This window comes from Phocoena phocoena, chromosome 1 (assembly GCF_963924675.1).
Source record: "Phocoena phocoena chromosome 1, mPhoPho1.1, whole genome shotgun sequence".
In the NCBI taxonomy this organism is placed as follows: Eukaryota; Metazoa; Chordata; class Mammalia; order Artiodactyla; family Phocoenidae; genus Phocoena; species Phocoena phocoena.
In genome coordinates, this window is record NC_089219.1 from 48149737 (window position 1) to 48174492 (window position 24756).

General features: G+C 42.3%; 1 protein-coding gene across 5 annotated transcripts in view; it reads right to left on the minus strand.

Annotated features, from left to right (window-relative positions):
* Nucleotides 1–8590: 8590 nt before the first annotated feature.
* DAB1 (DAB adaptor protein 1) overlaps nt 8591–24756 on the minus strand; it is a 277838-nt gene continuing 261672 nt past the window's right edge. For 3 of the 5 annotated variants that reach the window (XM_065873766.1, XM_065873771.1, XM_065873756.1), the window contains 2 exons: nt 21944–22071; nt 21502–21585 (listed from right to left, as the gene is read on the minus strand). In XM_065873766.1, the coding sequence (XP_065729838.1) occupies nt 21502–21585; nt 21944–22071 (212 nt within the window). Of the gene's footprint in view, nt 8820–21486; nt 21586–21943; nt 22072–24756 lie in introns of those variants that run through there. The other 2 variants (XM_065873760.1, XM_065873775.1) reach the window with 2 other exon arrangements.

The following is a 24756-nucleotide window of genomic DNA, read 5'->3' on the forward strand; positions in this document are numbered from 1 at the left end:
TAAATTTTTATGAAGTTAAATCTCTCCATATTTTTATAAGTATATATATCTTTGCATTTGGTGTTAGAAGACTTATGAGGGTCTTTTCTACCTCTATATGAATATTCATTAATTTTTTCTCATATACTTTGATGTCTACACATGATACATTTGATATTTAATTTATATGGATTAAATTAACTATATGGTGTGAAGAGTCTAACTTTTACTAACAGTGCTTATTTTCCTATTTCCATTTATTGAATAGTCTTTATCCCCACTGATCTGAATACTTTCAATTATCCATTAATCAATTAGACACTCATTTCTTGAGCTAACTTCTGTAGCTTACTTATATTGTTTCGCTGATCATGTTATTCTTTGTCCTATACCAGTAACTTTAAATTATTTTAGCTTTATGTTTTGAGATCTATAGTACATTTATCCTCATTACATTTTCTTGAATATTCTCACATGCTGTTCTCTTCAGATATGCTTTAGAATATTATTGAATATGAATATGTTGTTGAAGATACAGAATTGAGATTATGATTGAAATTGCACCGTTGTAAGTTGATTTGGGAGAACTGACATTTTTATAATCTTGAAACTTCCTCCCTGAATTTGTTCAGTTACTTTGTGCCTTTTGACAAGGTTTTGTAATTGGAAAAAATATCTAGATCTTACATATTCAGTATTAAATTTATTCTTGGGTATTTTATTCTTGTTATTATTAATGAAATCTATCTTCCCATTAAGTGTTCTAAAAAGTTATCTATAGTAATATAGAAAATATTGATTTTTATATATTTATTTTAAAACGAATCACCTTAATTCTTTCATTAGTTTTTACAGCTTCTGGTAGATATTTCCTATTAGAAAATATTATCTGCAAACACTGATCATTTTCTCATTTTACATTAAATACCTGATTTTTCTTATATCCGTGCATTGCACTGTCTTAAATTTCAGACTGTTATATGATAAAGGTAATGGCTCACAGCCTCCATCTGATTTTAATGGGGATGCCCTCAAGTTTCACTGCTATGTTTCCTATTGGTTGGAGATTAATGTTCTTCATCATGTGAAGGAAATTCTCTAATTCTAGTTTCCAGTGTTTTTCTTGAAGAAGATAATGAATTTTATCAGATGTCCTTCCGGCATCCACTAAGATGAGACAGTCTCTCTTGACCTATTAATCGCATTCCAAGAATCAACTTTATTTGGTCATGGTTTACAGCTGTGTTTAATATGCTACTATTTAATTCAGGAATTTCTGATTAATCATTGGAAAGATTAGGCTATAACTGGTCAACTTTTTTGATGTTTTATTACTCTAGCTCTGAAATATAAATTGAGAAATTGGTTTTTCTGTGTTATTCAATAGCTTAAATAGTACATCATTTTCTCCCTTCATTTACAGCCACTCCAGGCACACCACGCTCATTGGCTGTGCCAGTTCTGCTAAAGCTTTTGCCTCTGCTGCCACTGCTTCATGATGAACTCCTACTCATTTCTTAAGACCCAACTCAATCATCAGCGCTCCCACCATTCCCATATCAGCTTGTGCCTTTCTTCCAGCACTAATCCTACTATAATTTATTCATCTATTAACCACTTCTCCCTACTAGAATCTGAACTTCTTGAAGTGGGAATAGTCATGTACACATCTTAAAAATATTTCTGAATCTCCACTGCTTATCACAGGACCTGGTACATAGCATGTGCTTAACAACTCTTTGTTACATGAATAAATCCATGATACATTTTTGCTTTAAAGTTTGCCAGTGAAAAATTTTCAGAGATATGTGTATACTTCTTTGCCTTTCTTTGACAATAAAATAGAGATAATAATCACTTATTGCCATTCTGCACACTTGGTAGAGTTACTGGGATAATAGATGTGAAAGGATAAAGTAAAAGAATTAAACACAAAAATACACAATAGTTATCACTCTTTCTTTAGTATTAATAATAGGTAACGTGCATTGAGCACTTACTATGTTCCAGGTATGAAATTTTCAAATTTACGCCTCATAGCAGCCTTATGAGGAAGATATTATTGCCTCAGTTTTACATGTGAGTGAATTGAGTGTTACTGAGCTTAAGTGACTTGTCTGAGGTCAAACAACTGGAAAGTCGTGGAGCCAGAACCTATGGAGACTTCCTGATAAAATCAGGCGCATCCAGGGTGGTATGGCCGTAGACCATCAAGACTTTTCTGAATTCAGAGACAACATCTGGAAGCTACTTCTATACTGACTTGCCAGTAGAGACAGTGTGCTCCACTTTTGGAAGAAAAGAGACAAATGATGAGCAAAGGGTGAAGATCTGGTCAAATACTCGACTTCCCAGGTTCTGCCTAAGGTTAGCGCACAATAGGAAGAAAAAACTATCGAGTATCAACCTGCTCAACTTTTGCATCCCTTGTTTCTTTTCTGATGAAAGCGGACTAACCATCGACTAAGGTTTCCTTTACTTTTAGTTTATGATAGGATGTTGCTTCATTCTAAAAGAATAAACATGGACTGTGTGATCACTGACCACCTTTCTTTTATCTCCTCTGAAAGTCTGAAAGGGTACAAGACAGGTAAGAAGAAACAACTTCTGTTTAACAACTAAGTCCTAGATACGTGAGCTCATGGCCCTGAGCTATGGGTAACTGACTTCTATAATCTGAAATGAGACAGATTTCAAGGTGCCTTCCCAGTAGGCACGGTGCGGTTACTAAAAGTACAGTAGGAAGAAGGACAGCTTAGCATTTCATCGTTGACAAGGTGCCAGCCCTGATTGCTGCTTATTCCCCCTCCCCACATCCTTGCTCGTTCCCCACTCCAGGCTGTGACCCCAGCGTGAGTGACAGAAATGGCAAGAGGTTGTTCCGAAGATTAAAGACCCAAGTCACCAGAGGCTGCTGCTTTGCGAGAATATTTAGACAGTTTCCACTTGGCAGTCATTAATATTCTTCAGCAAACGAAGAACAGAAAAACCTGTTCAAAAAGGTTCCCTCTTCAGATCTCTGTATCTTGGATGATAAAATGAAGGCCAGGGTTTTTGTTTTGAAATTAAATATTTATTGGATTGGGTTAGAGTTATCACTGTTTTTGAGACTAAAACTGAATTTTTCTTTTGTTTCTGCAAAAATCTAGTCATTTTACTGAAGAATCCATTTCTGTACTGAACCAGTTGGGCAATGCCGGGTATGATTTTTCTAATAGACACTACTTGCACTGGAATACAGAAACACTCAAAGTATTTTATAGAGCATGCATGAGCAATTTGACATCACAGAAACCCTGCAGACAGAAGCGACCATGGAAGAGAGGAAAGGGACTTGGAGGTCAGACCCTGGGAACGACGACAGCCTGTGGGTAAGCATCAGCTCTGTTCATTGATAGCTGTTTTGTAACATCTCTGAGTGTCAGTTTCCTAAGCTATAAAATGGGGAGCACATTTCCTTTCTTCTCAGGGCTTGTGTAAAACTTTGGAAATGACAGCTGGAAAATGAGTGACACATATAGATACAGAGCAGCACAAGAGTGGCAGCTATTATCCCTATTTTAACATAAATACTGAGAATCCGTCAGTAAATGGCTTGAAAGCCATTCACGTCTGTTTACTTTTTTTTTTTTTTTTTATCTTTCAGGCACTGTTGCTAACAATTTCCTTGAATTTAAACATCTTTTAAAAGGTTTCAAAGCTTTGAAGGTTGATTTCAATGAAACCTGTTTTTATTCTAGGCGTTTTTCCTACTGTCATTCTGAGTAAAACAAAAACCATTTGCTGTCAAAACAAGGGTTTGCTCTGAAGCACAAAATGAAAGCAGGTATGTCTGCTGATTTATTTTGGCATCCGCCTAGCAGTTCAATAGGACACCTTTTAATTTGTCACTTCTTTAAGATTCAGTTAGGTTGGAAAAGTAAATCACCAGTGCTTGTTTTCAGCTAAACTTGAACTACTTGGTCAAAAAGGTATATTTTTTTATCCCTCAGACACATACCATTTCAAAAAGTGCCAGTTACAGAAGAAACTACAACAGTTGGCAACATACTTAAGACACTAAGATTTAATGTTTTTAAATTTTTACTTAAACTGGAGGAAGTTAGAAATTGAACTTATTTATCAAAGATGAACTAGAGGTCTGTGAAGAGGCATAGAAGGTCAGGCTTTTCAACAAGACCATGTAGAATTATTTAAAAGGGTGAATATCCAGCTTTTAAAAAAATTAAAATCAACTATGAGTAAAGAGACTCGAAATTTAAACTTTAACTCTACCATCTGCTAGCTGAAGAAGTTATTCGATCTCTCCAAGTCTCAGTTTCTTTACATATAAGTTGGGGATAACGTCTACTGTTTAGAAGACTAAATGAGGCAATGGCCATACAGCATGGAGCATCTATCGGGCACATACAGGCTGCTCAACAAGTATGAGGCGCTATTATTCAGAAAGACTTCTGTAACATTTTCTAACAATTCCGACCAAGAGTGAGCATTTCTTACTGTCTGAAAGTTGTTTCTTCTATTTGGCCTAAATTTATTTTGCTGGAATCCATTCTCTCATCTTCTCAAAGTTGTTGGTAACATCTGTTTAATACTTTCTGTTTAAGGAGGCCAGATTGAGGGCATGTGTTTATACAACCATTAACATAACCATTCCTAAACAGAGGTGCTTTTTGGCATCTCAGTGACCTAATCATAATCTGTATGCTGGCTGATTACTGGATCAACCAACTGATTTAATAACAAGAGGAAATAAAAATGACACACACACACACATACACGCATAAATACACACACACGTGCTTTTCTTTTTCTGTTCTTCAATATAAGTCAAGGTCCAGCTTCAGACTTCTTTTCCTTTTATGTTTTTTGTGTGGAGTGTGTGGGGAATGTGAAGGAAGACCAATGCTTCCTTCTTTGAGTCCCTTAAAGCAGATGCTCTTTTTTTTTTTTTTTTTTTTTTTTTAAGTCAGATGCTCTTGAAATGAACTATGGGGCAACTCTTTGAGAGTCTAGGTTAAGCTTGGTCTTCCAACCGTTTAGCAGGTTTTCTGTTTATTTTTTATTTTATTTTATTTTTAGTAGAAGACACAAATCCATAGGGTGAATCCTGGGGTCCTTCCCAACTTTGAAAGTCCCATATGCTAAATGTGGTCCAAACACTGCATCTATACGTGGTGTGCTTTTTCTGACAACATCCTCCTCATTCCACGCTGTGGCTGGTTTTCCAAGCGGAGCCAGTACCTGAATTGAACGGAAGACAAACTGATCTAACTCCTCAATGAAGCTCACTTTTTCTGGCCCAGTGCCAGGAAAACAGAGTCCTTCACCTGGTCTGGTGGCAGCTTTGAGAGAAGCAATTTCCTCTTCCGATCCCTCACCTGAATATCTCGTAGAAGCTTGTGGAATAAAACCAGGCTAAACTGTTGTTCTCAAACATGTTTATTTGTAACAGTTTTACATGGAGTGTTACAGAAATTAATGGAAAATTTCTAAAAATTTTGCTGTTCTGTTGAATGCATTGTACATAAAGTTAAAAATAATGTGTCCATATATGTTAACAAACTGTCATCTGAGGTAAAGTTAAAGTAGGTCTAGAAATGTACTGCAACAGTCATTTTCTCTTTCTCATCTTTATTAAAAAAATATGTGTCAGAACGCAGAAATTGAAATGAACCAAACCCACAGAGTAAACATTTTTTTTTTTTTTTTAAGAAGGTGCCCGGTACATTACATGATGGGGTTTCAGTAGACACTGGGATGAGTACGAATTATCAAAAAAGTCTTGTGGCATGTAAAGATCGGAGAGCTATGGGGAATGGGGACAGAATGACAGGTGGTGTTTCCCTGGTTTCAAAATTTAAAGTGACAAATTTCGTGCTAGTGAAGAATGAGGAATTAACAGTTGTACATGTGGATTTTCTACCAATCTGACCGGAACTGTGCAGACTCCCCCATGGCCTTTTGGTATTGGCACCTCAGCTCTTATTTGGAAATTTCACTGTATTCCTGGGATAGGATACGGTGGTTCTGAGTTCCCCAAACAGTGCTTATTAAACAGCAGAATTCTGCCAATGATAACATGGATGGCAGTTTAAAATCTTGACTTTATTCCGCTCACTTTAATGCATCACAGGGGCCATCTTCTTTAAGTTCAGAGCCAGTTACATTTTCAAGCACATTCAGTGAATGATGACAAGTCCACTGGGCTGTCACTTTCTTCTATGAAATGAGCTCCATACGGTGTACCTGAAATAGCAACATCAGCCAGAGTTCACTTTGAATGTGTCAGAAGCAACCCACGGAATCAGTGGAAGGGTGTGATACTGCAAGACAAACTCAAGACAGCCATATTGAGGGAGAAGATAGCACCACTGGTTTAGAATCAGAATCATGGACAACAGAGCGATTTAAGTCATTTCCCCATGGGAACTGCCTATCTCATCAAATCCTCAGAAAACACAGTTGAACTGGTCTCAGGACAGCTCTCATGGTTATCACACCTTTCCCATTTTCCCCTTCATGTGGAAGGATCAACTCATCAAAGGAATGCACATTCCTGAAGAAATCATGTCGACCAACATGTGACAGCTACAGAGGAAGGTAAATGGCCCTTTTCACGTTTCGGGTTCTTTAGACTTTGCACATTAGGGTGACGCTTACTTACATCTATTCTGTAATGGACATTTTTCCAGTTAACTGGAAAACATTCAGATTCCAGTGACCGGATAGTGTAAAACTTGGGCTTCAAACAGTTAACAATCACCTTGACTTATCACTTTTTTCTTAGTCACCAAGTATACCTTCTTCCAAACCATTTTAGTTTCTATTGATATGAAGAATCAAAGCACACAGGCCAATTGACGTCATTCATATCAAGGTAAATCCTACTTTTCAAATTTTAAAACCAAGTAAGAATAATCACCCCCACCCCCAATCCAATTCATCACATGATTTTTTTTAAAGTTTTCTTCTTAGTGTTAAACCACTAAATTCAACATACTGTAACTGCATAGGAACATCAGGAAAACACATTTGACCTGTAGAACAATTCTCTGTAGGGCAAAAAATATATAGATTCTTTATGAAAATCATGTGCTAAACATACGAACCGAACACTGCACTTTTTGTCTCATAAATGTAAAAAAAGGAAGCTTAAACTCTTCTGTTTCACGTACAAACAGTCCAATGATGTCTACGGGGGTCGCTGGGAGTGGAGGAGTGGGAGGGAGTTTCAGAATCTGAAACTGGAGTTTCAGTTCACAGGCCTTCAGAGCGTGAACTGTCTCTTTCTTGTTTTAGGCAGAGGGCCGGTACGCTCGCGGAAAGGCTTAGATTATTAGCCGATGGAGTCACGTGCTCCTTTCCTGATCCCTAGCTGCTGATTGGACGACTGCTCCTGCCTGCTGCCCCTGAACTCCAGCTTCCTACCATACGCTCCAGAGTAACATCTGGAAAGTAAGCCCCATCCATCAAGTTTGTCACATCTTTCACTCAATCTGCTACCTTCTCTACAGTGTAATGGCATTATTAAAAAGCATTTTCATTAACATCTATATTTACAAAAAAAAACTGGCAATTTTTTTTCATTAGAACTCCTTAAAGCCATTTCCCTTAAATATTTAAAGAGTTTAATGGTAAGCTTTTTTTTGTTTCAAGTTATAAAATAAAAATCCCATTTGAATTTTCTGATGTAGAAAAAAGAGATAGAGATGAACCATTGTGACCACAGAATCAGTTTGTTACTCTGAATATTCATGTCACTATTGTTCCATTAGAAAGTCATTTTTTAAGATCTCAAACCACATTACCAGGATTGTACCATAATTATTTGGCAAATGACTTTTCTTTGAAAATGGCACGTGGAGAAGACACTGTCTGCATAGCATCACAGCAGCAAGATATCGGAAAAATAAAAAATCTCATTTTATTGGACTTAGAGTTTAGAGCTTCTGAGGAAATCAGATGCATTTTTTCATCTTTCTCATCAATGGGATTCGATGTCCTTTCCTACTCACAGAGTGAAGGTTAAACCGAAAGCTGTCTTTCTTCACCAGGATGCAGAAGAGCTAAAGGGTTGTTTTGGCAACATTCTTGATCAAAAAGAATCATCAACCACTCATCTGTCTTGTGATTTCAAGTGAATTCATTTCATATGAGGTTTTTTTTTTTTTGCCCAGTTCGATTTCTTCACCAATATCTAAAAAAAGTCAAAAGCAATACAAAAATTTGTACACCCATTAATTTTCAAACATGACAAAGAAAGGAAAGGGGAAAAAAATGGCAGACCAGGCCTTGTGGAGTGATGTAAATACATCATCCTATTTGGAAAGGCATATGGATGATGATATTGTGGTGACAGAGACCTCTTACTTTTGCCTAAATGACGTCAGTGCCAACCCTGATGTAACTCTCTGAGGCCCGTCACTCCAAATTTGATGTCTTTACAGTGGCCAACCGGTAGAGAAATAAAAAGAGAACTATGGTTTCGCATACTGGGTCATCTTATACCCACGTGTTAAGAGAGCTTAGACTCTCTGTCAAGTAAGCATTTGCTTGATTTGTGATTTAATGTTGGGTATGATTTTTTATGCTTTTGTGTGTTTGTTTTTGTGCTGCCATAGATATCTGCCAGTGGTTGCCCAAAACTCTTAGTTCCCTCTTCCAAATGAGTTCCATTGGGCAATCGTGAATTTCTTCGTGGGATGAGGTGAGGTGAAAGAATACAAGAGAGCCTGTCGCGATGCTGATTTCCATGCCAGTCTTGAAGCGCCCGCCACAAGCCCGCATTGATGCTATTTCTTAGACTTGTTGATCTGCGCATAAAGAGGCTCCAGCTCCTATGGACAGAGGGACAAAGTGAGATCTGCTCTTTTCCGGATAGGATTTTCTGAGACAGCATGGGAAGGAGGGTTTGGGATTAGAACAGAAAGGTGACAGTTTATGATGAATGACCTTAGGTTATTTTGGGATTGTTCAGTCATGGTGCGTATCATTTTGGTATCTTTTTTACCCTTAAGAAGAACAACTCACCCAGTTTTGCCCCTGGTTCTCAAGCTGAGCCTGACTGCCTGTTAGGGAAATCGCAGGGTCTAGTAGACAGAGCTGGACCAGCTGTGTGATACGGACAAGATACTTACACTTTCTGAGCTTCAGTTTCCCCAACCACGAAATGGGAATAATACTGTTTATCCTACATGGTTCTTGAGAGAATTAGAGAGAATATATATAAAGCCTCTAGCACAGTACTCAGCAGGAACAGGTCTTCAGAACATGGTAACAATGACCATGAGTCAAGTGAACATTTTTCCAACACGGTTTTATGAAATCCACTTGAGGCTGCTGAAATTCCATCTCAAACCGCTCTCTGGTTTCTACAAGAAGTGATGACTGGGTGCATTTTAGAATAAGAGAAATGGCAATCGTGCCGTTAGCTCTTAGTTAAAAGCTTCTCGAACTTGTTTCGATCCACTCAGCTGTGTGACGTTTGGCGGGTCACTTGCCTGCACCCGTGGGGCTGTCCTAAGACATACACAAGGGTTTTCACCAACATATGACACAGCAAACCTCCAATCCAAATGTAGATGGGAAATGGTGCTTGGCCTTGTTGGAATCGCTTCAGACTTCAGCTCATGTTGAAATGGCCCAGGGTGCACTGGCCAAGCAGATCACGTCAATATTCTGGTCTTAGGCATGCATAGGCCCTTCTATTAAAGTTGGCCTTCCTGCTGTCACTCTTGGATATTTGTACCAGAATCAAAAGGACACAGTGACATCTTAATTCTGTCATATTTTATATATTAGCCTGCCTCTTGCCACGTGAGTAAAGATCCCTTTTAACTGCTTATTTTCCTGAAGCAACAGATTGAACTGGCATTCTATAGCTTCTCCTGTGTGTCTGGCGCCATGCTTAGATATTTTCAAGTACATCGTCTTTTGAAAACATCACAACAGCCTTGTAAGGCAGGTGATTTATCTCTTTTGCAAAGGAGAAACCAAGCACAGAGAAGTTAAGTAGTTTGTCTATGGTCACACAGCTAGTAAGTTTGGGACATGGGACCTAAAAGTAAGGTCCAGTGCTTTTTCTCATCTATTATAACAGCTGCCATTAAAAACAAAAACAAAAAACCTTCAATCTATGGTGTTGTAGAGTGTTTTGGAGTTTATAAAGCACCCTTATGTCTTATTTTATCTGCCTAACAGTCCTGGGAGTGGTTTATATTCTTTCCATCTTCATTTTGCAGATAAAAACTGAAAATCAAAGAGGTTGTGTGATCTCAAAGTCATTGTGCTGCCTGTCATGGATTTAATATATTGTACTACTTGCTTTTATTGTAAAGTGGGGATGGGTTAGAAGATAATTTTGTCCAGACCCATCATTTTACAGATGAGGAATGTAAAGCCCAATGAAGAGAGCTTTTGTTTCCCCAGAGTCACAAGGTTACTTAGTAACCATGCCGTGAATAGAATCCAGGACTCCTGAGATCAGGTAGGTACAGGATGTCTTCTTCTAGAACTCATCATCTCTGTATTCTTTCAGGAAGAAGGAGCTTCCTACCCTTTGAGGCACCCAATTCTGTAAAAGAACAGACTGTCAATTTGTCGATGCTTTCCACCCATGGGACTTCATACCGGTCTTGGAAACATAAAGAATAAGTGTAACACTTCTTCCAAATATCTGATGATAGAAAGTAGGAAAGCCCATTCTTCCATGTCCTACTTGAGCTACCACTTTTCCATTCCACCTGCCATTTTACACGTGGACCCAGCACTGCAGGTGCACAATGAAGGTCTGCTGAATGAATGAATGTCTAGGATACACTTTCTACTTTTTTCACTGTTCTGATCCCTTTGTCCTAAACACACTCTCCCTTGGCTTTATTCTCCCATAATTGAATCAAAAATCAAAATCTATAGCAAGATGATTTATTAAGCACCTAATCTATTCTCTGCCAACGTCTTGAAATGTTTCAAATACCTGTGGTAAGGCTAAACATGGAACTTTACTGTGTGTTTGTGTTCTGGGTGTGAGGTGGGTGGAGCAAAGCTAGAGTGGTAAAGTAGTGAAGTACCACTACTGGGAAACATTTCCTTTTGCCTCCGCTGGGCTACAAGGATGCATCTTCATCTTTCCTGGGTAGACTTTCTCCGCTCACTCTGCTTTTTGGATGCCCTAAGAAGTCTGGCTGCCTTGATCTCACCCTACATTTGCTTTATTCCAATTTTGGAAACTAATTTATTCAACTGAGAATGACACCTAAAAACAGAAGAAGACAGCAGGCTCAGACAGGGTAATTAATGCCACACTGCGTTAACTTTCTGCAGCTGAGATAAATATTCACGCATCTCCTGCTTGCCGGAATTTAGCTTCAAATACCCATCACAACAGTGGTAACGACTGCAGTCAACTCTCAATTATCCCCACTAAATGAAGGGGAGCAGTGGTGTGTAAAACCCCAAACAGCAGATAATCCCGAAGTCTGACACTCTGATGCATCATACGTTTTGGCAATAGCTTTACCTTCCTTGTTACAGAATCTTAGGCTGTCAGAGCTGGAGGGGAGCTAAGAAATCATTTGATCCAGAAATTTCTGACCTGACTTCTGGCAAGGTCACCACGGGGTCTTTAAGCTATTTTCAACATTCCAAAAAGCCTAAATGGAATCACACATTAACATAACACGCTGTTGATATTTTTTGTTTTCTTTGGTCAGATCTGACCACATCTCGGCCCTGCTTCAAATCCTTCAACGGCTCCTCATTACCCACAGCGTAAGGTCAAAGCTCCTTCACTGGGCACATGAGACCCATTAGTCTCGTAGTCCATTAGAGCTAATAAATGTCCCTTCCAGACCATGAATCAAAAGTTACCCCTCCTGGGACTTCCCTGGTGGCACAGTGGTTAAGAATCTGCCTGCCAATGCAGGGGACGTGGGTACGGGCCATGGTCCGGGAAGATCGCACATGCCGCAGAGCAGCTGAGCCTGTGCGCCACAACTACTGAACCTGCGCTCTAGAGCCCGCGAGCCACAACTACTGAGCCCGTGTGACACAACTACTGAAGCCCGCGCGCCTAGAGCTCGTGCTCCACAACAGGAGAAGCCACCGCAATGAGAAGCCTGTGCACCGCAACGAAGAGTAGCCCCCGCTCACTGCAACAAAGAGAGAGTAGCCCCCGCTCACCGCAACAAAGAGAGAGTAGCCCCCGCTCACTGCAACTAGAGAAAGCCCATGTGTAGCAACGAAGACCCAGTGCAGTCAAAAATAAAAATAAATAAACTTATTTAAAAAAAAAGTTACCCTTCCGGTCACGTACATCATGCTTAAAAAAAATTCTTATGCTTCTGTCACAAGGATCTTTCTGAAATGGATTTTGTCATGCCAGTTTGCTGCTCAGAACGACCCTCCCAGCTCCTTAAGCCCCCAAGGGTAACGCAGACTCCTCAGGATGGTCCACAGGGCCCTTCCAACATGGCTCCCCCGTCCCATCCGGCCTCATCTACTTCCTTTCTCTCCTAGGCTTCACCTTCTTCCCTGTACATCTGGTCCCCCGATATGATGGGATTTCCCATCCCTGAGACTCTGCTTAGACGATTCCTTCCACCTTCAGGACCTCTCCTCGTCCTGCACCTGGGGGTTCATCCTTTCAGAACCAGCCCAAATAGAAGGGCTTCCTGGACTATGTAGGTGACGTGGACCACTCTGCCCCGGACTCCAGCAGTGCCCTGTGGAGTCTACACTGCCATCATGTTATCTCCTGGTGCCTTCTACACAGTGAGCCCCGCTGCACCTTTCACGTCAGCATCCCAAATTCTGAGCCCAAGCTTGGAACCTGGCAGGCGCACCCACTAACACGGAGCGTGAGGATGTGAATGAGTGAATGAAAAGTGCTTCTCTTACTGGGAGTTGGCAAACACTTCTGAACTTTAAGCTCATTTGTGAATCTGACATATTAATAATCTTCATTTCTAGAGGACAACAAAGTAGATAGAAACCATGCAGTAAAAATGAAAACAAATCAACTCTCCACCCTTTGACTTAAGTTGAATACCCTGTTTTCTGGGAGGTGCAATGAAAGAGTGCAAGCACACAGATGGGAAATCGGGCAGATCCAGGCTGGTATTCCTACTGCCAACTACTGCCTGCAGCCATAGACCACCGCGAACACACTTGCACTTGAACAAGTTGGGTTTATTACTCATTACAACGAGGGGAACCACGGGCAAGTCTGGAAGAGGTGATTAGAAAGGGCTTCTTATAGGTTTAGGCTTATTATTAGATGTTTAGGGGGAGGGTCAAGAAAGTAAGGCTTCTCTCTGGGTTGGATGCTTTCAGGAAGCTGGAGTATGAGTATCTTAATAATTCTTATCTGGAAGGCAGGTAGCATGGAACAAGGCTAAAGCCAGGAGAGAAGAATATTTGGTCATTTTTGGAATTTGCACGATGTTCCTGTCAGCCATGGCTACCGAGTGGTCTGGATGTGTCCTGACCCATCACGGTCGCAGAATGCTTTGTGGGACACTGGTGTTCTGTGAAATTGTTTACGTTCAACAGAACACCAAGGGCCCAGCTCTTGGCTGTCAGGCTGCTGTTCTCTTTCTCACTGTCACCTACTTAGTAACCATAAAACTCCGTGTAGGGCTTCCCTGGTGGCGCAGTGGTCGAGAGTCCGCCTGCCAATGCAGGGGACACGGGTTCGTGCCCCGGTCTGGGAGGATCCCACACGCCGCGGAGCGGCTGGGCCCGTGAGCCATGGCCGCTGAGCCTGCGCGTCCGGAGCCTGTGCTCCGCAACGGGAGAGGTCGCACACAGTGAGAGGCCCGCGTACCGCAAAAACCCAAACAAAAACAAAGAAAACTCCGTGTAGGTTACTTAACCCTTCTGGGTTCCGGTTTTCTCGTCTGTAAAATGAGTCCTCATTGAGGATTGAAGGAGAAAATACACATTGACTGTCTGGCACAGGGCCTGGCAAGGAGGAGGTACTCCAAAAACGGTTAGGTTTCTTATGTCTGGGCATGTAGCTCTATCCTTCCTTTATAGAAGATGGTTTTAGGCCTAAAAATCACCTGTAGGTGGCTTTCCAAAGTCCATCTCCTTCATAGACACTACTTCATAGCATTAACTGGGCTGTTAGGAAACCTAATAATGGCACAGGATCCGCCTTGGGAAACTGTGTAGAGAGAATGCGGGGTTAATCTAAAGGATCTGGTTGGAGGGCCCTGTGGATGGCAGAGACTTCCACGTGTTTGCAGATGACTTTAAGTATGAAGTACGAGCTCACGTACAGAAGTCAAGTGGAATCACAGATTTAGAGTAATAATAGCTTGTATTTACAGAAACCTTTACAGTCTCTAAAGGGGGTTCCTCGATCACATACATGGTCTCATTTGGGCATCGCAGAGTCTGTAACCTGGGTATTCCTATCTCCATTTACAGGGAAGAAGCAGGGCTACCCAGAGTTTGGTGACTGGCCCAAGGTCACTCAGCCAGCATAGGGCAGAGCTGGGATATAACCAGCTTTGTTATTTTTTTAGCTTTCGTATTGCAGTAAAATATTTAGAGCAAAGCATTTGCCATTTTCATCATTTTTAAGCATACAATTCAGGCACATTCACCACACTCACCATGTGGTACAACCATCACCATTATTTCTAAATCTCTTTCTTCACCCCAGATAGACTCTGTACCCATTAAGCAGTGACTTGCTAGTCCCCCTGACCCCCAACCCCCGGTAACTAACCTCTTATCTACTTTCCATCTCTATGAATTTACCAATTCTTATTTTTTAAAATCAACTTCATTGAGGTGTGATTTACATACGATGACATGTTCCCATTTTAAGTGTACAGTTTGATGAGTTGTGAGAAATATATACACCCATCTGGTCCTCCCCAGAGCCATCAAGCTATAGAGCATTTCCTCAGCCTAGAAACTTCCTCGGGGTCCTGCTCAGTCAACCCTTCACTCCAGTGTGGCAACCACTGACCTGCTTTCGACCACTGTAGATTAGATTTGTTTTCCTGAGCGTTTCATGTAAACACACCCAGCTCTTTCCTAAGCCCACTGTCCTCTCCACTGCCACATGACCCCTTTTGTAAAATGTCAAAGCAAGAAGGGCCATCGATCTGACGGTTCCTTTCCTACAGGAAGAAACGGAGGCCCCCCAGATGTGAGGGTTTTTTTTTTTCCCCCCAAAGTCCGCAGGAATCAGTAGAGAGCCAGGAGGGCAGCCCAGGGTCTGGACTCCCCTTTCTGTGCTTATTCCCTCACTTTCCCTACCTATCTCCACCTGTCTGGCTTGAAGTATAAAGGCATATAGTTTCCAATCCCACATTATAATGAGCCCCTTTGGAAAAGCCACCTACATTGTGCTTATGACTTTGCATCCCTTTAATTTTCATTGTGTTTGTGTCTGGAAAGCTTGGCCACATGGAGCAAAGGTATGTCCAAAACAAATGATGAGTGGGGAGAAGACGTGGCACGCTGAGAAAGGTGGTCTTGGACGTGAGGTCACACGCCATGCAATCCAGCTGCTGAGCAAGCCCATCTCTGCCCCTCCTGGGAGCCTGGGGGTAAGAGCCACGCCGAGCCAAGCTGGGGGTCAGACTGCAGCTAGGAGGTGAGCCAAAGCTTGAGGTCCTCAGCATTGCCCTGCCGAGGCAGCAACTTCAGCCTCAGGGTCTTTAAGCCCGAACACCTGGGCCTAGCTCAGCAGGGTCTAACATCTCCTGGCCTGATAAAAAGAAAAAGGTGATGGTAACCAGGGAGTGGAAATAAGGCTGTAAGAACTCAAAGTTCCACCTGAATCCATGAAAAAGCCATGGGGTTTAGAGCCACAAAGACCCCAGCAACTTCCTAACTACCCGTATGAACTGAAGAAGGCATTTCACCTGGGCCTCAGTTTCTTCATCTGTACGATGGGGTTTGTAACATCAACATCATGGGACTGCAACACGTAATAAGTGAGCTCATATGACATAAGGAATTTTAACAAGGGGCAGGAGTCTTCCTTTCCTTTTTATTCAGAGGAAAGGGAAACAATAAAGCTTTCTGACCACTTTCAGCCTGAAAATCTGGCCTTCAGAGTAGGAAATTCTTCAAAATACAGGATGGATTTTATGAGGATGCCTTAGAGACTGAAGTTGCTGCTAAACGCACTCGCTTCCAGGGGTCTTGGGTGCTGAAACCCACTTGGTGAACACAGAGGTGCACACTCTGAGTTCCCAGGGGGTCTGCACATGTCCTGACCAATTCTGCACTTCCCCAGTAATAATAATAATGATGGGTACAAGTTATCTGCTTGGCAGATTTAGTTCACCTTTCTCGACCTTGTCAGGTAGCAGAGGAGGGCGCTGAGGTTGCTGGCACCCGTTCTCTGCCATAAGCAGGATGGCCTGTCCTGAGTAGGCTTCCTGGTGGTCAGGAGTGGGTCCTGGCTCTCACCCAGATAGTCACCAGGACCCCTAATGAAGTCAACATACTTCAGGGACGTCTGGCCTTTCCTTCACTAGCTGGGAATAAGGACAGCCTGGGAGAAGGGTGCTGTTGGAAGATCTAGTTTGAGGACTGGGGATTCCATGCTCTAGCTGGGTGACCGTGGGCAAGTTAGAGGGTCCTAGAATGTAAGCGCTAGAAGGGCCTGTGGGAATTGCTTTATGGAAGAGAAGACCAGAGGTCAGAAATGAAGCCGTCTGCCTCAGGTCACAAGCAATGAAGTCAGCGAGGCTGCTAAAACCTAGGTACCTATCGCGGTCTTGGTTGAGCGCTCTTACGTTATTTAATCTGGGTCTAGATTCAAATCCTAGCCCTATGACATGTGAATCGTGTGATTTCAACATGTCATAAACCTCTCTACCTTACCTGTCATATCTGTGAAATAGGAATGATAAAAATACTTAAGAGCATTCCCCTGAGGATTGAATTAGGTGATGTCTATAAAAGTGCTGTCAACATCCTAGTAATTTTTACATTTATTTTATTAGTAGTAGTAAATGCAAGCCTACTTGTATTAGCTTCTGCAGGGTGATTCTAGAAACAGTAAGCGTGATCTGACTCAGAGGTCATCATACGACAGCCCATTGGCCCATTTTAGTGGCTGCCAGTTTTTTTGTAAATAAAGTATTATTGGCACTCACTACACCCAGTCCTTTATGCACTGTCTTTTGCTGCTTTCCTGCTGCAACAGTAGAGCAGATTAGTTGTGACAAAGGCCAGATGGCCCACAAAAACGTAAACAGTCCCAGAGAGTGTGCTGGCCTCGGGTCTAAATGATCAGTGGGGTCTAGGTGTGCTCACTACTCTAGGGGCTGAACACCATGTTGAAATCTCCATTTCTAGTCTTTTGTTCTCCAGAGTCTCATATGCAGCAGTCCACCAGCATCTCTGCTTGGAAGTTCAAGGGCACCTCGGGTGCAACTGGTCCCAAAGTAAACTGGCCTTTTTCCTGCTCAAGCCTGCAGCTCTGCGTTCCTTACACAGTGCCTGGCACCACCTAGATCCCCCACTCAGGCAGGAACCTGGGGGGTCATCCTAGCACACGCCCTCTTCTTCCTCACCTCCCACTTCCCTGCAGCCTTAACCTCCTCCTGATTCTATCTTTTCATATCCCTGGGCATCATGCCCATCTCTCCAACCTGGCCGACACTGCTCTCAACCAGGCCTTCCCATCTCCTGCCTGGACTAGCTTGGCTCGGACCTGCCTCGGAGTGCTATGCCCATGAAAAGGAGAGATTATTTTTCCATTTTTGTGGTTCTCTGCTTTGAGGCTCTTTGTTATGTGATTCTATTTAAAAACAGAATAGTGATAATAATGCCAAATACGCGTATTCTACTTTCAAAGCTTATAAAGCACTTTCATACTCATGGTATCTTCTGATTCTGGGAGAGCCTGAGGAGGGGGCTCTTGCTATGATTCGCCTTCATCCATGTGTGGTGACCGGGGGTTCCAGGGGCTAGCTAAAGCCCTGCCTAAGGTCACCTGTTTTGGAACCATAATTCAGACCCAAGTCCCCTGACTCTGGGCATTTCTTTTCTTTCTTTCCTTTTTTTTTTTTTTAAATCTCTTACCAAAAGCAACTGAAGTTCTGCTTTCTTTTCCCTTGAACACTGTAAATCCATCAGGTAACATTTTACATGTCTTGGGTTCCCACTATGAAGACTGGTCTTAAAAAATGCCAGTGACTTTTTATGGCAATATCTGCTGTTACTAAGAGAGACAGACCAAACAATTCCCCATTGTTACAGACGCTACTTTGACTTGACAGCTGGGAAAGTCTGATAGGCAGTTTACTTACTTAGCCATTTAACCAAATAAATGTTTTCATTTTTCTTTCATCTCCTCAAAAGCTAACATTTCGCCCTTAAAATTGCTCCAGCAACGTATCAGTGGAGTATAAATTACCTGCCATTCCCACGCCAGCCATTATAATATTATTTGGGTTCTTTTTTTTGCCCCTGTTGACCCAGTCTTTCAAAGACACGTGATTCTCCCAGACGGGAGGGTAGGGGAAAAACATGAAATAATCGAAGATATTCCCCTTTATTGCTAAAACAGAAATGCTGTTTTGAGATTGGCCCCGAAGCTTCCTCCTGAGAGGATTGAGGCCATCCGTTTCCTCTTACTAGGGTGCAATATGGTTTTAACTTATCAACAGATGTCACCCCTACCTATTCAGAATTGTGCAGGTATTTCTAATAAAAAGCAGCTGGAGATAATGGTTGCAAGGGTGATAAGAAGGCTGAGACTCTTGCTTTCCAACTGTATGGAGGCAGCGGGGAAAACAGAGCCATGGACGGAACTCCCCCGGCATGGTATCCTTTTCCCAAATGCCTGGAAAGGCCCTAAGAAATTGCAGTCAGTAAATTTCCAGTTGGGTGGACGTGTGAATGGGATGGAGACAGATCAAACGTGGCTTATACTGCTGTTGAAGGAGGGGCCCAAAAGGCTCATTTGGACATTCCTTACGGGTGTCTTAAGGGATGTGTCGGCAAGGCTGGCATCAGCCTCTTGGAATGCAATTCTTGATAGGCAATTGTGTAGTTGCCAGACTAAGCCTTCAAAGGGAGAAAACTGTTTCACGGAAGATTACAGCCCAGCCCTCCTGTGGAGCTGGGAGCTACTTATTATGATTTACATGTGAATCTAAGCTAAGGCTGCTCATTTTTTGAGAAGTGAGAGGCAGCCTGTGAGGCCCTAACAGGGGTCCTTCTGATTATGGGACAGGGCGAGCCAGAAAACTAAGAAGTAGGGTTTTTCTTTTTCCCAAAGCTATTTTGAGGCATATTGAAAATTAATTACCTGCAAATAGAAAGTAAAAAGCAAAAGCTCCCAGCCAGTGGCCTGGGTCCTTATGGTAGAATTTATTCAACACGAGGACATAAGGGCTAAACGTATAAAATCCAAGGGAGTGGTGAACCACATTTATTGAGCACATAGGATGATAATGGGGGTGGCGGTGATGGCGTTGGTGGTGGCGATGGCAACTAACAGCTCTTGGGTGCTTTCCCCTGTGTCAGATGCTGTGCTAAGAGCTCCACACACATCACCTCCTATGATTATTGTCCAAACAATAAGCTTATGAGGACAACACTATTTTTACCCTCATTTTGCAAAATAAGATCGAGAATTATTATGACGTCTCGTGAGGGTCACATAGCTTATAAGTGCTAGCGCCGGATTCTGAACTCACTCTTGCTCCAGAACCAGATTTTTTTAAGCCGAGGACCGAGTACCTGTCTCCATATGCTATCTTAGTTAATGTAATGTATACATAAGGCCCTTTCAGCAGATAAGCAAACCAAGACTCAACAGCAAGTATGGCTCTTGCCCAAGATTTCCTGCTCTTAAGTAGCTGAGCTAGAATTTGAACTCAAGTTCCAAATTCTGAGCTCTTCCCACCAGACCATGCCACGTCCATTCACAACTCAACCCTGGCCTGGGGTTCTAGACAGAACATCAAACACGGAACAGGCTGAAGCCTCACAAAAGAGCCTGTACGACTGTCTCAAGCAGAACAGGCTCGTAAAGATGAGGGTGTGAAACATCGACCTGCAAATACTGCACGTCATCTTTATTCTCTAGAAGAACTCAATTTTAGGATGATGTTGGCTGTTAGGCTGATGAATGGCTCTTGTCACCTCCAGTTCATTCATCAAATTTTTCAAGGCAAGGGTGAGCATGTGAAATAAAACGTATGTAAGGGGTAGAAAAACCTCTGGGGGAATCTTCCCAAGGTGTCCACCCATCATCTCCAACTTTTGTCTTTCCTGGAACATTGACTTTGCCTGTATCACAAGTTCCCCAAACAGCTATGCAAGACTGGATTTTTAGATGGGCATTTGCATGGCATGATGTGTTCTCATGTGCTATCGTACTGAGGTGAAACATGGCAAAAAGTATGGTATGTGAGATTCTTTAATCATAAAATCTATTAGCAAAATGCACTTTCAAAACACTGTATGAGCTTTCAAGAACCATCAAAATAACTTACACATGAACTGCAACTGATTCCAAGGTAGCCTCAGAATCCATTTATGAACAGTGAAAACTATTTACCATTTTAATGGTTCTGACCATAATGTTCAGGTCTAAAAACAAGAGCTCTGTCGGTAGGGCCTTGCAGTCCTACACGTTTATGGAAAACTAGAGAAGTATATGAAAATTGAACACATTTGTCAAGGAGTGACCTTAGAAATCATGCCTGGGTAACAAGGGGTACTTCTGTCTCCTGGGAAAGTTCGCTTCATCAGCCCCTCTTTCTGTCCATAAAATCAGATGTATTAAAATTCAAGTGCCAAAACCCACTTCTAGTAAATGTAAGTACCCCTCTCTTGAAGCCGCTGCTGATGGAGTCTGAAGTGGTTTGGTGGCAAACCACAGGCTGTAACACAGGTGCAAACAGCAGAGCCTCAGAAGCGAACGTGACACGTCTCTGAGCTTTGAATTCCACTTTCACGTCAGAAAGGGTGCGGGGGCCCCTTCTGGCCAGACAAAATGGACTACCATGATCTCACATCTCTATCAATCTTATTTCAAGCACTGCTTGTTTTTGTTCCTTAGTCTGGCTTCTCAGTGTGTTTGGTTGGTGACCTTATTTTAGATCTGTCGAGTGTAGGCAAATGCAGTTGACACACTGCTTAAAAGATTGAAGCATCCGGACCGTACTTCACTGAGAAAGAATCAGGGTGGGCAGAATGTGTCCATCTCAGAACGCTGATGATTTTAGACACTGAGTCCACGTTCAGTAGCACTGACCATGCCTCCTGCTAGCAACACCCCCCCCTCAGAACATATCACTAATAAAATACGACCATTCCCCACTCCTCACCTCTACCCCTACCTCCCAATATATGTCAAAGGTCATGCATCCATGAGGATAAACAAGGTGGAAAACAGACACCAGGCAAGGCGAGATGATGTAAACATCAGGGATGTGACTTGAGGTAACAAACAAGCAAAAGGGAAAGCGGATGGCTTAAGGGTGGGAGATCAAAAGGACAGATACCTACCCAGACCTGCGCTATCTAGCTACCGGCCTGTGGACTTATATTATCACCACTGGGCTCACCAAAGGGATCACTGTTGGATGAGGCCTGTGGCCCATCAGGCTAGAACACAAGAAGATAACACTTTTTTTTTTTCTTTTCAGTAATTGAAAATATAAGACAGCTGGGCATATTTTCATGCACACATATACTCTGTTATTTTAAAGGAGGCAGCACTTCCTTTAGAGGATGCCACTTCCACAAATGTGAGAACTTGTAGTAACAACTTAATGAAAGGATAACGGTTTTCAGCTGCTCATTTGAACATAAAAGAAAACGCCTTTAGTCACCCCTTTAGAACTTAAGAGTCTGAGCCAGCATTCTTTTCTACATAGGTTTCCTCATGCATTGTCCATTTCAGATACAGAGGTTTTAAATTGAAGAAAAAAAAAAAAACCGAAAGAACAAACCGGTCACTTACAGCTTCTTGCTCTTCACTTTTGCTGGGACTTTCAAAGCCCTCTTCAAAGATGTCATCGGTGGTCGGATCACTGGCGTGGGATGCAGATGATTTGGATGGAGAGCTCTGTCTAGGGGCTGGGGTTGGAGCTACATAGAGACCATGCAAAAAAAGAAAACATCCTAAGTGTCCGGCAGCAACCGTTCATACCCCACAGAAACCTCAGGGATCTGATTATATTCGAGTCAAATCCCAGGACTCCTCCCTTCCTATCACAAGTCAAATTGGTTGAACAGTTTAATATCTCCTCTGTACCTATTAATCTTGTCCTCTCACAAACCGGATGGTCAGGAAGGAGCTGGTGGTCCACAGGGATGGGTGAGGCAGCGGTCCTCAAGGGATAGTCCCTGGAACTGCAGCATCAGTCCCATCTGGGAACTTGATAGTAATACAAATTCTTGGATCCCACCCTAGATACACCTACTGAATCAGAAATTCTGTGTCTCTGCAGACTCAAATTGAGACCTGCTGGACTACAGTCTTCTTTCTTAACTTCATATAATTATTTCAATAAGAATAAATAGAGAAGAGGAGAGTGATATGCATTTATTGAGTGCCTTCTATGTGTCGGAAGCCATCAGAAATTTTACAGGCGATATCGCTAATTTGCATAAAGCCTCTTCGAGGTAGGGGTTCTTCCAATTTTACAGATAAGGAAGGTGAAGATTGCTAAATTGCTCAAGGCCACAGACTTGGCAAGTGGTAGAAGCAGGCTTTGTATCCTGGCACATAGTAGGTATTTGATAAACACGTGCTGAACAGAGTGTCTCAGTGACCTGGGAAAATGAATGTAGCCGACGGCAACGTCACAGCTGCCACGTTTCTCCTTGTTCCATAAGGATCTCCATTTTCTGTCCTAACCTTCCCACATTTCCCTTGTCTCCTTTATCCCAGACGTTTATAATACATACGCCATTAGAAACTACTTTCCTTTCAATAATTTTTTTTTTCTTTTCAATAATGTCTAAATTGGCATTGAAAATACCCAGCACTGGCTCAGCCCCAAGGGAGGGGGGGGAGGCGTGGCTTGATTTAGTAGCTGAATTTCAAAAGCCATTGACAAGGCCTCCCTGCCATTACATCCCAGAATCTACAAAATCTAGCTGCTTATCAGACAGTGAGTGATTATAAAACTTGGTGGGTTGCTTTTGCCTCGATGAACCTCTCTTTAGAGATGATGCTATTTGTTGCGGGCCAGCAAGCTAGACACGGTGCTAGGCACTTTGCATTCATTACGCTCTCTAATATAAACCCTGCAAGGTGTTACTGTACCTATCGTCTTTTTCTGATGAAGAAACTGCGGCTCAGAGAGGTGAAGTGCCTTTCTTAGAGTTAACGCAACCATGAAGCAGGAGCGCTGGGATTTAACACAAATCTGACAGTGTTCAGTCCACTGTACTTTTCTATTTCTATTTGAGGTGTACTTTTGGTTCCTCTCCACTCAAAACATTCGAAAGGTGATGCTGATGGATAAGAGGATATAAAGATAGGTTGCGGGCTTCCCTGGCTGCGCAGTGGTTGAGAGTCCGCCTGCCGATGCGGGGGACATGGGTTCGTGCCCCGGTCCGGGAGGATCCCACATGCCGCGGAGCGGCTGGGCCCGTGAGCCATGGCCGCTGAGCCTGCGCGTCCGGAGCTTGTGCTCCGCAACGGGAGAGGCCACGACAGTGAGAGGCCGGCGTACCACAAAAAAAAAAAAAAAAAAAAAAAAGGTTGCACTCATTTTCTTTAAAATAAAACATTGTTTCTTTCTTTTTAATTTAAAAGGAAGTCTGTTTTGTTTCATGAGATGCCTATAGAACAAACCACTTAGAGGGAGTTTAAATGAGATAAGCTTTATGAAAACACCTTGATATGCGGTAGATGCTTAATAATTATGAGTGTAATTGGATTCTGAACTGTGTTTGACATGGTTTCTTGCTTACTAAAGGCTGAGAACGCTGACAGAGCTGCCGATTCTGAGAGATACACTGCTCATACTTATTGGATGGAATCAGTGGGATGCAAAACTCGAAGTTTATTTATGCAAGTATCTTACCCTTTAGAAGGTTTTGTAGAATACCTCTATAGTCTAAAACTGTGGTTCTCAATCTAAGACAATTTTACTCCCAAGGGACATTTGGCACTATCTAGAATCATTTTTTGGTCATCATGGCTAGGGGAAGCGGATGTGTGCTACCGGGCATCTAGTGGCCCTGGCTAGAGGCCAGGGATGCTGCTAAACATCCTACAGTCCACAGGACAGCCGCCCACAACAAAAAATTATCTGGACCAAAATCTCCTGCTCTGACACACGACAGTAGCTGAGTAGCCTTTGTTTTGTACCTTCATCCTCTACAATCGTTCCAAAACGCATCCCATGTGCCAGACACCACACAACCATCATGAGAAGTGTAGCAGCACGAGGATGATTAAGACATATTCCCTGTCCTCAAAGAACTTAAACTTCCCTCTTTTATATATATAGCTGGCACACAAGCCCCTGGAAAGAGAGACATTTGTCTTCAAAAGATGCTTGCTTTTTATGCATGGCTGTCATTTCTTCAGCATTTCATTTTTTATTCATGATTCTTCATTGAAACCCCGTGAGCTGGAGTGAATAGAGATGCCCCCACCATGTAGATCATATGGCCTGAGAGGAAGGAGGTTATTTATACCCATAGAAGAGGTTCATTTTCAGAACAGCATCCCAAACCTTGCTGAAGTGACACTATCTAATTGTGTTAACATTAGATTTTTTTGGACAATTCACGGTACTGGCTAAGCAGTAATCC